Here is a 13,187-nt window from a genome sequence, read left to right on the forward strand (position 1 = left end):
AAAATTTAATTTGTGTGCACAGAGGTCGCAGAGAAATGGAATCTAAGAAGTGGCCAAAGCAAATAGCCTTTTACTTTGTAGACAAAGAAGCAATAAATTTGAGAGGGAGTGACAGGACAAAGAAACAGGTTTGGGTGTTTAATTAGTAAGGAATTTAAGCAGAGTTTGGACTTGGGTAGTGATTTAATAAAGAAACAACAAGCATGCAGGCTTCTCGGCCCAGAATCCTGTCTCTGGTGATAACAATATCTTTCCAGCTCCCAATACAAGAAGGGCATCTTTCATGTGGAAGATTTATTTCCTGCTTTCAGGGATTCTAGAAAGGGTAAAGATATCATTCTTTGCATTGACTGTTCCTTAAGTAATTTTAATTCAAACTAATCATCATGCTATTGAGGCCTATTTTGGGCCCCAATACTACTCTTCTGGGACTTCCCAGGTAGCACTAGCGGTAAAGAACCCACCTTCCAGTGCAGGAGACTTAAGAGATGCGGGTTCAATCCCTGGGTCTGGAAGATCCCCTGGAGGAGGGCATGGCAACCCACTCCAGTATTCTTGCCTGGAGAATCCCATGGACAGAGGAGCCTGGCAGGCTACAGCCCATAGTGTTGCAAAGAGTGGGGCACAACTGAAGCAACTTAGCATGCACTACTATTCTAGCTAAAATGTAAATGGTCTCCAGTAATAAAGCAGAGAAAGGAACAGCTAATACTGACTTAGGCTTACCCTCTAATGCTCCCAGAAGCTAATGGGAATTATCACTGAATATTGAAAGTTTATCATGGGGAAAAATACTTGTATTTTTGTACTTGGCCAACATGAAGATGAAAGAGGATGAATGGTAGACTCACCATTTCTCTTCTTCTACTTGCACTCCTACGGACTGGAACTTACTGGGTGCTTTATTTCCCCCTGTCTTGTCAGGTTCTTCAGCATCATCCACCTGAAGAAATAGCCACAAGTAGAGGTGCTCTATTTTAGTCATCTTGCTTGAAAAACAAAGTCTCATTTCATTAGAAACATCTGTAGTATTACTGGAATGTTTGGTGATATGTTCAATATTTGTGTATTTGATGAACAGCATCACTACATAATTAGCGTGTACTTTGACTCTGCTGATCTTAGTAAAATGCAGTTTTGTTCACTCCTAAGTTGCCCAATAAATGTCTGATTCCTGCAGAGCTTTGTTAGGATGTACTTACTTGTGAGCGCTATATTAGGAAGAAGTACCTCATGGGATGGGCTTCCCTGATAGCTCAGATAAAGAATCCACCTGTAATGCAGGAGACCCTGGTTCAGTCCCTGGGTCGGGAAGATCCTCTGGAGAAGGGATAGGCTACCCACTCCAGTATGCTTGGGCTTCCCTTGTGGCTCAACTAGTAAAGAATATACCTGTAATGAGGGAGACGTGGGTTTGATCCCTGGGTTGGGAAGATCCCCTGGAGAAGGGAAAGGCTACCCACTCCAGTATTCTGGCCTGGAGAATTCCATGGACTGTATAGTCCATGGGGTCACAAAGAGTCGGACACGACTGAGCGACTTTCACTTTCACCTCATGGGATTGTGCTTTTTAAAGTTTTGAATTTGCACATAACAAAATACAAAAGAAGGAAGAAATTTCACTTATTGTACTTAGAATTGTTGATACTGGGATATTGAGCTATAAACTTATAAACTGTAGAGTACTTCATTTTTTTCCCCTTAAATTAAGGAATTGGCTTTGGATATCACTTCATAGCTTCTAAATAGCTATGAGCATGTTATAATTCATATAGAAAATATATCTAAATATAACTGATAGTTTATGTGACAGATCAGACCCAACCCACATTTGAAACAAATTTTGCGACTATTCAGAGCAATTAGTTTTATTCATCTTTTTTCTTAATAAATTATTTCTTTTCTGAATATAAAAACAATTTAATTTAAGTCTTATAAAACTAAAACACAACTACTAAGTTTGAGAGCCACAACTGGTGAAGTCCATGTGCCTAAAGTCTGTGCTCTGCAACAAGAGAAGCCACTGCAATGAGAAGCCCACACATTGCAACTAGAGAAAGCCCACATGGAGCAACAATGACCCAATACAACCATAAAAAAAAAAAAGAACCAGGATGAGCCACGCCCTGAGAAAAGGAGAAAGAAAGGAAGCAGGGGTCCGAGGATGGGAGAGGAAGCTGCTGTTTCCTGTCCTAGACTCGCCCCCACATCCAGACGCATAGCTTATTTGCATCAAAGTGTTGTCATCTTAAGCTTTAGTCATTGCCAGTAAATTTATCTCTGACTTTAATCCCCTTAGATCCAAATATTGACAAACGTCACCTCTCTCATATAGTGTGTGGGCTAATCTATTTAAACTTTTGAAGAGACACTTAAAATTTTGAAATATGTTGCAGGATTAATTAAATCTCTGTCCTGAAAAAAACTAAGAAAGCCCATGGCAGATGATACAATTTTAGCATTGTTTGGATAATCATCATCTTAAAGGAGGATGGGCTTCCCTGGTGGCTCAGCTGGTAAAGAATCCACCCGAAATGCGAGAGACCTGGGTTTAATCCCTGGGTTGGGAAGATCCCCTGGAGAAGGGAACGGTTACCCACTCCAGTATTCTGGCCTGGAGAATTCCATGAACTGTATAGTCCATGGGGTCATAAAGGGTCGGACACGACTGAGTGACTTTCACTTCACTTCAAGTTATTATCACTGTTACTTTTCTTGCTCATTCCCCGATGGCTCAGATGGTAAAGAATCTACCTGCAATGCAGGAGATGTGGGGTTGATCCCTGGGTTGGGAAGATCCCCTGGAGGAGGAAATGGCAACCCAGTCCAATATTCTTGCTTGGGAAATCTCATGGACAGAGGATCCTGGCAGGCTACAGTCCATGGGGTGGCATTCAGACACGACTGAGTGACTAACACTTAAAGGAGGATAATACTAATAATAACTAAGCCCAATACTTATTGAGCCCTTAGTATGCCAGGCACTATGCTTTGAACTTTACATATATTGTACCCATCAGTTTGTATTATAGCCTATAAAGTACCAGTGCAACAGCACCTATTATTATTCTTATTTTCCAGATGAGGAAACTATTAAGTAATTGGCCTAAGTTCACACAGGTTGTGAAATAAATGATTATAATGTTAACTATTAGATATAGATTAAATTTTAAATGTTGGAAAAGATTTGAGAATTCTGACCCTAAAAAGGTAAAACTGTGAGGAGTCCGAGGACCTAGTAATAATCTCACATATTTGAGGGATTCAGATTTAAATTGGATTGCAGTGTAATGAAATTTGGTGACTATTTTGTAGCCTAAATTGTAATTTACTTGTTGTTGTTCAGTCGCTAAGTCGTGTCCGATTTTTTGCAACCCCATGGACTGCAGCACACTAGGCTTCCCTGTATTCCACAATCTTCTGGAGTTTGTTCATGTCCATTGAGTCAGTGATGCTATCTATCTCATCCTCTGCCACCCTCTTTTCCTTTTGCCTTCTATTATTATTCTTCATCAAAGAAGCTGCATCACATGGTCACATTAAATGTGAAGGCGTAGGGATCTTCCTGATGGTCCAGTGGTTTAGACTTCAAGCTGTCAGTGAAGGGGCCTGGGTTTGATCCCTGGTTGGGGAAGTAATATCCCTCATGCCATGTGGCATAGCCAAAAGATTAAAAAAAAAGAATAAATTAATTAAAAATAAATGTAAAGGTACAATCTAGGCTCTGTCAACATAAGAAATGTGACCTTGGGTTCTCATTTCTGGGGAATTGGTGATCATACCACATATACCAGAAGGCTGCTGGCACATGTAGGGGCTGGATGAGACAACCATATAAAGCGTGCAGCCCTCTCATATAACTTCTGTAGCTGTGAACAAAGATTTGCAGAAGAGCAAGAACAATTCTTTGGCTCACTAAAATATCCAGATATTCAAGAAGCAGTGCAACCTCTGAAACAAAGTCTTTGTTCTCAATATTTTTTGTGAATTTCAGAGTAGTTCCATCTTACTGGCTAATAATAATAATACAAGTTGGATGTCATGTAGTGCATGAATGCTTTATTATTTGGAGAGTTACCTAACCAACCAGTGGACCTGGGAGGTGATAAAGATAGAAGCTTTTAAATAAAGTGAACAATAAGACTGATAAATAATTACCTTTAAATTATATTGTTAAGTAAAAAAGGCAAGATATAGACTAGTGAGAGGTATATGCTGCTAATATTTGGGTTAAAAAAAAGGGTATAAATAAAACATATATGTGGTTGACTATGTGCAAAATAGGGATTCCCTGGTAGCTCAGCTGGTAAAGAATCTGCCTGCAATGCAGGAGGCCCCAGTTCAATTCCTGGGTCAGGAAGATTGCCTGGAGGAAGGGACAGGCCACCCACTTCAGTATTCTTGGGCTTCCCTGGTGGCTCAGACAGTAAAGAATCTGCCTGCAATGCCTGAGACCTGGGTTCAATCCCTGGGTTGGGAGGATCCCCTGGAGGAGGGCATGGCAACCCACTCCAGTATTCTTGCCTGGAGAATCTCCATGGACAGAGGAATCTGGTGGGCTATAGTCCACAGGGTCACAAAGAGTCAGACATGACTGAGTGACTAAGCATGTGTGCAAAATAACCCTGCAGGGAGATGCAAATATTGGTAATATTAATTCTCTCCAGAAAGGAGAACTGACTGGTTATTCCTTCTCCCCTGGAGAAGGAAATGGCAACCCAGTCCAATATTCTGGCCTGGGAAATCCCCTGGACAGAGGAACCTGGCTGGCTACAGTCCATGGGGTCGCAAAGAGTTGGACACGACTTAGCAACTAAACGAACAACAACAGCAAAATGGACATAATATAAAATTCTCCATATTAACCTGTTTTAAGTGTCCATTTCCAGTGGCATTAGGTACATCCACATTGTTGCACTATCAGCAGCATTATCCATCCCCAGAATCTTTTTTCATCATTCCTAACTGAAACCCTCACAGAAAGCTGCATTCTGTAAACTCAGCCCTCCAAATAACCCTAGGTGGGCTATATTAGAAAACAGACTCCGGAAGATGAAATAATTTGCCTGGGACAACACAGAGGAGGGACCTCTGCTCTTCCCCACTCCTCAGAATCCTCTGGGCGGTGAGAGGGAATCAGCTCCTGGGATGTGGTTGGGGCAGGGGTGGGTGGAGGCTGGCTCCAGACCCGGCCTCCTGCTAGGTCATCTGGTCCCAAGCCACCAGCGCTACAAGTTCTTTTAGGAAACGACAACTCGTGCCATGGTAACCTGTAGGTTACATAAAAGCATTTGACTCGTTGCTACCAGAGAAAGTCTAATTGCCCTTTCAAAGTGGACGCTGCAGAGTGGATGGTGAACATCCATCATCGCTGTGAAAACGTACCCCATGCCTGCTCTCAGGTGTGCCTTAGAGTTGGTTTAGCATGGACAGATTTATTGGCTGCCATGTCAGGAAGTTATTATTCAAAGGGCACCTGCATAATGGTACAGCGCAACAAAAACAGGGGAAAGAATGACTCCTCTACATTGATGGAAGGAACCTTCCAACAGAGTAAGCCAAGCTGAACCGATCTACCAACCAAGAATCAGTCCGATCTTATCACCTGGCAACAGAAAACAGTGACCTGAACTGAGAGGCCTGCCAGAGTATCCACCTTTTTAATGACACGCATGATTAAGTAACCCACAATCACACTGGCCCTGGTGCACATTCTTCTCTCATGATGCTGTGATGTGAGTTATTGCTTTCCATGCTGTCCATCCCTTTTGGTTTCACTGGTCATCACTCCCACGTCTGTGCGAAGTATTTCACATTTTTGTTCTCATGCGGTTACTCAGTAGCATCAAACACACCGTAACACCACCCAGCAACCCAGGTTTTTCTTGGATGCCCACTCTTTTTTTGAGACTTAAAATGTGCCTCAGGTGGAGAAGGAAATGGCAACCCACTCCAGTATTCTTGCCTGGAAAAATCCATGGACAGAGGAGTCTGGTGGGCTGAAGTCCATGGGATTACATGACTGATCGTGTGTGCACGAGGGTGGAGGGAGATGGGTTGGTAGCAAGAAACTGGTAGAACTAAAAAATAAATAAATAAAAAAAATAAATAAAGACTCGATAAAAATGACAAAAAAAAAATGTGCCTCAGGAATTGAGGGCACTTCATGTTTGATATTGAATCCATGTTTGTTTAATTATCATCCCCTTGTCTCACAACATTCAATTTGAAGAACAAAAATAAAAGCAGCTAATCAACTATTCTTCAATTTTTAAAAAATGGAATATTTTTTGGGAAAAAATTGCTAATAATGTCTATAGACAAACACTTTCATAATTTTTTTAAATCACTTTTTTTTTTTTTTTGGCCACATGGCTTACAAAATCTTAGTTCTCTGACCAAGGTTTGAACCTGTACCCGTGGCAGTGAAATCGTGGAGTCCTAACCACTGGACCACCAGGGAACTCCCTAAAATTACATTTAACTTAGGGGAGTCCAGAGCCAATAATTTGAGAGTCTGGTTCTACAATAGCTACATCATCCAAAATGGCAAGAGAGCAAATCTTCTGGGAAAACAAAAAGTTTACATTTCTTGATTTTGGGTTCCTATTTCAAAGGACAGAAAGTGAAGTTGTTGGGACTTCCCTTGTGGTCCAGTGGTTAAGAATCTGCCTGCCAATGCAGGGAACATGGGTTGGATCCCTGGTCCAGGAAGATTCCACATGCTATGGAACAACTAAGCCCGTACACCACAACTGAGCCCGTGCTTCCCAACAAGAGAAGCTACCGCAATGAGAAGCCCTCACACGGCAAATGGAGAGTAGTCCCTGCTCACTGCAACTAGAGAAAGCCTGTGCGCAGCAACAAAGACCAGAGCAGCCAAAAATAGCTCGTTCAGTCATGCCCAACTCTTTGCAACCCCATGGACTATTACAGTCCATGGAGTTCTCCAGGCCAGAATACTGGAGTGGATAGCTGTTCCCTTCCCCAGGGGATCTTCCCAACCCAGGGATCGAACCCAAGTCTCCCGCATTGCAGGCAGATTCTTTACCAGCTGAGCCACCAGGGAAGCTCCCCAAAATATAACTAATTAATTTTTTTTAAGGAAGGGAGGCTGTTACCTGGATCCCAATGGACAGGCATCGGTTTTTCTTGAAGTGGTCCTTCTTCCTGTCTTCTGCAGTGACGGTGGCCATGGCGGTGGTGGTGGTGATGGTGGCGGCGTTGTTGCCCATGTGTTGACTCGCAGGGCCATGGATCTGGGCATTGGCGGCCTCGATGGCGGCTGTCAGAGCCTTCATACTGTCCAGGCTCTCCGTGGAGTTGCTCAGTCCAGACTGGCTGATAATATCCCCTCGCTGGCCCTGTCCGTCCATGTAGGCGTCCTGGGCTGACTCTGTGCTACTCTGGGCTGTGATAGAAATGAAAGGTTTCGTGGTAGTTCTGGGTGGGACTGGAGGTGGTGTCTTCTTATATGTTGTAATGCAAGATGACACTGGAAGACAGCGAAAACAAAGACACTGATTTCTGCATGGGTTTTAACTGCTGATACTGTAACTGACACCCACTGGATATCAGGGCCCACGAAACACATCAAGACATTGAACGTGAAAGCAGGTCTGTCGATAGACTAAGGTCCCTGCTTAGGGGGCAGATGTGGGCCTCCTCCAAGGTGACACCCCCCGCAAGACTGAAGGAGAAAGAGACTGAAAAACACCGATCTCTGAGATGGAAGTTTCTGAAACAGAGATTAATATGAACCGACATAAAACAGACAGGACTGGCCATCTGTAGAAATCTTCCCAGGCAACAGGGAACCCTGAGAAATAATGAGTAACACGGATGAGGCCAGGGGCAGTCTGCCTTCTCGGGAAAATATTAACCACAGCTAACGCTGAACAAAGTAGCTCATGAAGATTCTGGTGGTTCATAAAGAACATTGGGAAAAAAAAAGAACATTGGAAAAAAGAAGAAAGCAAAGAGGTTGTAAACCTGTGTGTTCTAACCCTGAGAACAGGGCAAAGTGCTGGTGGAGGGGGGTTTGGACGGGAAAGGAGAGAGGGCTGGGGAGGGGGTGAGCTGAGCACACTGTCATAACCTCCTGCAACTTGTGTTCAACTGCACTCAGTTCCTCCTCCCTTTCTTCCTGCCTTTCTTTTCCTTTGTCTTCCCTCCCTCCCTCCCTCCTCCTTTCCTTCCTTCCCTTTTCTGGGTATGTGCTCACTATATAAACTCTTGTTCTGAGTTGAGGTGTTGTTTCTGAGAGGATGACGCTGCACATCCATCTCCTATTAGAAAATATGTAAAATATTGTAAAAATGCACCCGCTAGCAGGAGATCAGGCTTCCCTAGTGGCTTGGATGGTAAAGTGTCTGCCTGCGATGCAGGAGACCAGGGTTCGATCCCTGGGTCAGGAAGATTCCCTGGAGAAGGAAATGGCAACCCACTGTAGTAGTCTTGCCTGGACAATTCCATGGACGGAGGAGCCCGTAGGCTACAGTACCTGGGGTTGCAAAGAGTCAGACAAGACTGAGCGACTTAAACTTCACTTTCACTTAGTGGGAGGTCAGCCCTCAGGCAGCCCATAGGAGCCCACTCCCTGAAGCGCAGTCCTTCAGGGGATGTGACCAGCACGGGGCCTGAGTCTCTGCAGCCACCAGTCCTTCCCTGCAAGCATCTGAGGGTGACCCCTTGGTCTTGAGGAAGCTGGATACACTATTTTCAGCTTTGCCTGTATGGAACACGATGGAGGAAAACACAGAAATGAAGGAAGTTTCGAAGTGGGAACTAGCCCCTCGGTAAAGAACGAGTCCTTAAACAGCTTTCCACAGACCCCTTAAAAAGTGGTTCAGACCATTGTGTTTCTGTCACTTTCTCCCCCACCTCATTCCCAGCCCGACCCCCATCCTCTCCCTTTGGGACTGTCGTTAACACTCACAGCAAATGCCAGCTAGTTACCCCGGTTCTAGCTGCCACTTGGGCCATCTAGTTGAATGAAATACTTGCTTCAATATTCAGGGTGTCTCTTGAGGTCACTAAAAAAAAAGTGTCCTGTGATGAACAGTGAACAGGAAGATTGATTTTCTCTGTCCTGCTGTTCTGCTGCCCTGAGATTTGGCGTAATTTCCTAGCCCATAAAAGACAGGGACAGAGATACTTGACTACTTCCTAAGGGTTGTCTAAGAGTTGAAGGAAGAGGAAAGCACAGATGAAACATTTCGGTATCACGTGTGCTCTGAGAGCGGGGGCAATGAGAATAATAGACATGTGGCCGCTGCTTAGTTACCTGGGGCTGGCAGAGGCTTCCCCGGGAAAACCTTCCATCCCAGCTCTGCGTGACTCACACATCTTTACATTTGAACACAGCTCAGCAGTCTGCACTCCATCCTCCGCAGTTTTTAGCTAAGATGCCTGAGAGATAACAGGGCCAGCAGAGGCTCACGGTAGCCAGTGGAGGCAGAGCTGGAGCAGGGCTAGGCTGGGCTCAGGTTCCCCACGAGCACAGAGAAACCAAGGGATGCAGACAGGTGCATGGTTGATGGCTCCCCTCACTCGACTGAGTTTCCTGCACTGTAACCACAAGGGAGCTACCTTCTGACTCGCAGGAAGTTTGGAGGGGACAATGCTCAGTGTCACTTACTCATTTGCGGACCACAGTGGGTGGGACAGGGAGTGGCCATCATTAGGGCGTGTGTGTTACTCACTCAGTTGTGTCTGACTCTTTGTGACCCTGTGGACTATTAACTTGCCAGGTTCCTCTGTTCATGGGATTCTCCAGGCAAGAATACTGGGGTGGGTTGCCATTTCCTTCTCCAGGGGATCTTTCAGACCCGGGGATCGAACCGGTGTCTCCCACATTGCAGGTAGATTTTTTACTGCCTGAGTCACCATCTGATCTAAGAAACTAGATCATCTTGGGACTTCTACAGTGTGAACTCATTATTTTGTTCAAAATGGGTTCTCCACACATTCTGCCCACTGATACACCAACAAAATGAAATTCCACCTTCCAACATCAGATGCCTGATATTCTGAATAATCTTTTGATTGCATGTCACCTATCCCCAGTTTCCTTTGAGCATGGATAATCAAAACAGGATAATGCAGCCAAATACAGTATCATATCATTTGCTGTGATTTACAGTAAAAATCCTCCCACAATGTGATACCTGTGATTTGGGGGGTGGGGAGTGTCACATTATTCCTAGAGTGATGATGGGGTTGGCTACAGGCCCCATAGGGCCAAATGCAACTTGGCGCCATCTAGTGACCCTTATCATCATCTCTTCCATGTTAATAGGAATCATGTCAATGATTCTGGAGGCTGACCACCTGACCTGCCTCCTGAGAAATCTGTATGCAGGTCAAGAAGAGACAGAACTGGACATGGAACAACAGACTGGTTCCAAATTGGGAAAAAGGAGTACATCGAAGCTGTATATTGTCACCCTGCTTATTTAACTTATATGCAGAGTACATCATGAGAAATGCCAAGCTGGATGAAGTACAAACTGGAATCAAGATTGCTTGGAAAAATAGCAATAACCTCAGATATGCAGATGACACCACCCTTATGGCAGAAAGTGAAGAAGAACTAAAGAGCCTCTTGATGAAAGTGAAAGAGAGTGAAAAAGTTGGCTTAAAACTCAACATTCAGAAAACTAAGATCATGGCATTTGGTCCCATCACTTCATGGCAAGTAGATGGGGAAACAGTGGAAACAGTGACAGACTTTATTTTTTTGGGCTCCAAAATCACTGCAGATGGTGACTGCAGCCATGAAATTAAAAGACGCTTTCTCCTTGGAAGAAAAGCTATGACCAACCTAGACAGTGTATTAAAAAGCAGAGACATGACTTTACCAACAAAGGTCCGTCTAGTCAAAGCTATGTTTTTCCAGTAGTCATGTATGGATGTGAGAATTGGACTATAAAGAAAGCTGAGTGCCGAAGAATTGTGCTTTTGAACTGTGGTGTTGGAGAAAACTCTTGAGAGTCCCTTAGACTGCAAGGAGATCAAACCAGTCCATCCTAAAGGAAATCAGTCCTGAATATTCATTGGAAGGACTGATGCTGAAGCTGAAACTCCAGAACTTTGGCCACCTGATGTGAAGAACTGACTCACTGGAAAAGACCCTGATGCTGGGAAAGATTGAAGGCAGGAGGAGAAGGGGGATGAAAGAGGATGAGACGGTTGGATGATATCAACTCGGTGGACATGAGTTTGAGTAAGCTCTGGGAGTTGGTTATGCACATGGAAGTCTGGTGTGCTGCAGTCCATGGGGTCGCAAAGAGTCGGACACAACTGAGCGACTGAACTGAACTGGACTGAACTGGAGGCTTGGATCAACAGGGACTCTCAGGGCAGGGATATCAGACATCTACTAGGCTCAGACTGGACAGAAAGAAACCCTGGGACATTGCTTCCCCAACAAGTTGGTCAAGCCCCAGTGCCCAAAGGACGTAAAAATTTGTGACTGGCTCCCTCTGAAACAGGGAACCGTCCACCATGGGGTCGCATCCCAGGGGCTTCTGTGTTGTCATCATTGTTCAGTCCCTCGACTCTTTATGACCCCACGCACTGCAGCACACCAGGCTTCCTTGTCCTTCACCATCTCCCAGAGTGTGCTCAAACTCATGTCCATTGAATCAGTGATGCCATTCAGTCACCTCATCCTCTGTCACCCCTTCTGCCCTCAATCTTTCCCAGCATCAGGGTCTTTTTCAATGAGTCAACTCTTCGCATGAGGTGGCCATAGTATTGGAGCTTCAGCTTCAGCCTCAGTCCTTCCAATGAATATTCAGGGTTGATTTCCTTTAGGATTGACTGGTTTGATTTCCTTGCAGTCCAAGGGACTCTCAAGAGTCTTCTCCAGCACCTCAATTCAAAAGCATAAATTCTTTAGCACTTGGCTTTCTTTATGGTCCAACTCTCACATCTGTATATGCTACTGGAAAAACCATAGCTTTGACAATATGGACCTTTGTTAGCAAAATGATGTCTCTGCTTTTTAATATGCTAAGTTTGTCATAGCTGTTCTTCCAGGGGTTTTACTATGAGATTTTTACTGGTGTGTAGAGCCTGGCATGATTCTGCCAGGGTTATTGGAGTCAAAGAAGTACCACCTGTCGGTCATCAAATAGGAAGTTAAAAGAAATTCAGATCTCTCAGACTGTACTTTGAGGACAAAACTCAGACAAGTACATCCCCCAATTTTCCCCAGCATCACTCTTTCTTCATTTTGCAAACTAAACACTCTCTTCTCTCTTGTTTTCTTTTTTTTCCCTTCTTATAAATTCTACTTTCACGATTCAGCACCACGAATGATTTAGAATCCACTGAGGGGGGCATCCCTGGTGGTTCGGTGGTTAAGAATCTGCTTGCCAATCCAGGGGACACGGGTTTCATCCCTGTTCTGGAGGATTCCACATGCTGTGGGCAACTAAGCCCATGCGCCACAACTACTGAGCCTACACGCCCTAGAGCCTGTGCTTGCCAACACGAGAAGCCACTGCAATGAGAAGCCTGAGCGCCCCAACAAAGAGTAGCCGACACTCCCCAAAGTTAGAGAAAGTCCATATGTGGCAACGAAGATCCAGTGCAGCCCAGAACAAATAAGAAAATAAAGCCTTCTGTCCAAAAAAAAGAATCCACAGAGGTCTGAGCTCCGCGGGGGGGTGTAGTAGAGTGAGGCCCAAGGATGGGGAACTTAATAAATCTCATCAAGATAGAAACAGAAAGTGAGGGGCTTACATGCAGTAAGGGAAACACTTCATTTGTTTAAGAGGAACATTCTCAAAAAGATTGATTAAAAAAATGCATGTGGCCCTTCTATTCCAGTGGAACTTGAAAAAGAAATGATGCTGTAGATTTAATCGTTATGGCTGCTTTCTTTTGTCTGGCTTCCCTGGTGGCTCAGATGGTAAAGAATCTGCCTGCCAATGCAGGAAACCTGGATTTGATTCCTGGGTTGGGAAGATCCCTTGGAGAAAGAAATGTCAACCCACTCCCAGTATTCTTGCCCGGAGGATCCCATGGACAGAGAAGCCTGGCAGGCTGCTGTCCATGGAGTCCCAAAGAGTTGGACAGGACTGAACAGCTAACACTTTTTTCACTTTCACACTTTTCCCCTGGTAGTCCGGTGGTTAAGATTTTGTACCCCCAATGCAGGGGGCCCGGGGTTCGAT

General features: G+C 44.6%; 1 protein-coding gene across 9 annotated transcripts in view; it reads right to left on the minus strand.

Moving 5' to 3' along the window:
• DLGAP1 (DLG associated protein 1) overlaps positions 1-13,187 on the minus strand; it is a 770,938-nt gene that overhangs the window by 46,183 nt on the left and 711,568 nt on the right. For 8 of the 9 annotated variants that reach the window (XM_043443644.1, XM_043443645.1, XM_043443646.1 and 5 more), the window contains 2 exons: positions 7,122-7,495; positions 852-943 (listed from right to left, as the gene is read on the minus strand). In XM_043443644.1, coding sequence (XP_043299579.1) covers positions 852-943; positions 7,122-7,495 — 466 coding nt within the window. The remainder of the gene's footprint in view (positions 1-851; positions 944-7,121; positions 7,496-13,187) is intronic. The other variant, XM_043443649.1, reaches the window with a different exon arrangement.

The sequence above is a fragment of the Cervus canadensis genome, chromosome 23, assembly GCF_019320065.1.
Source record: "Cervus canadensis isolate Bull #8, Minnesota chromosome 23, ASM1932006v1, whole genome shotgun sequence".
Taxonomy (NCBI): domain Eukaryota; kingdom Metazoa; phylum Chordata; class Mammalia; order Artiodactyla; family Cervidae; genus Cervus; species Cervus canadensis.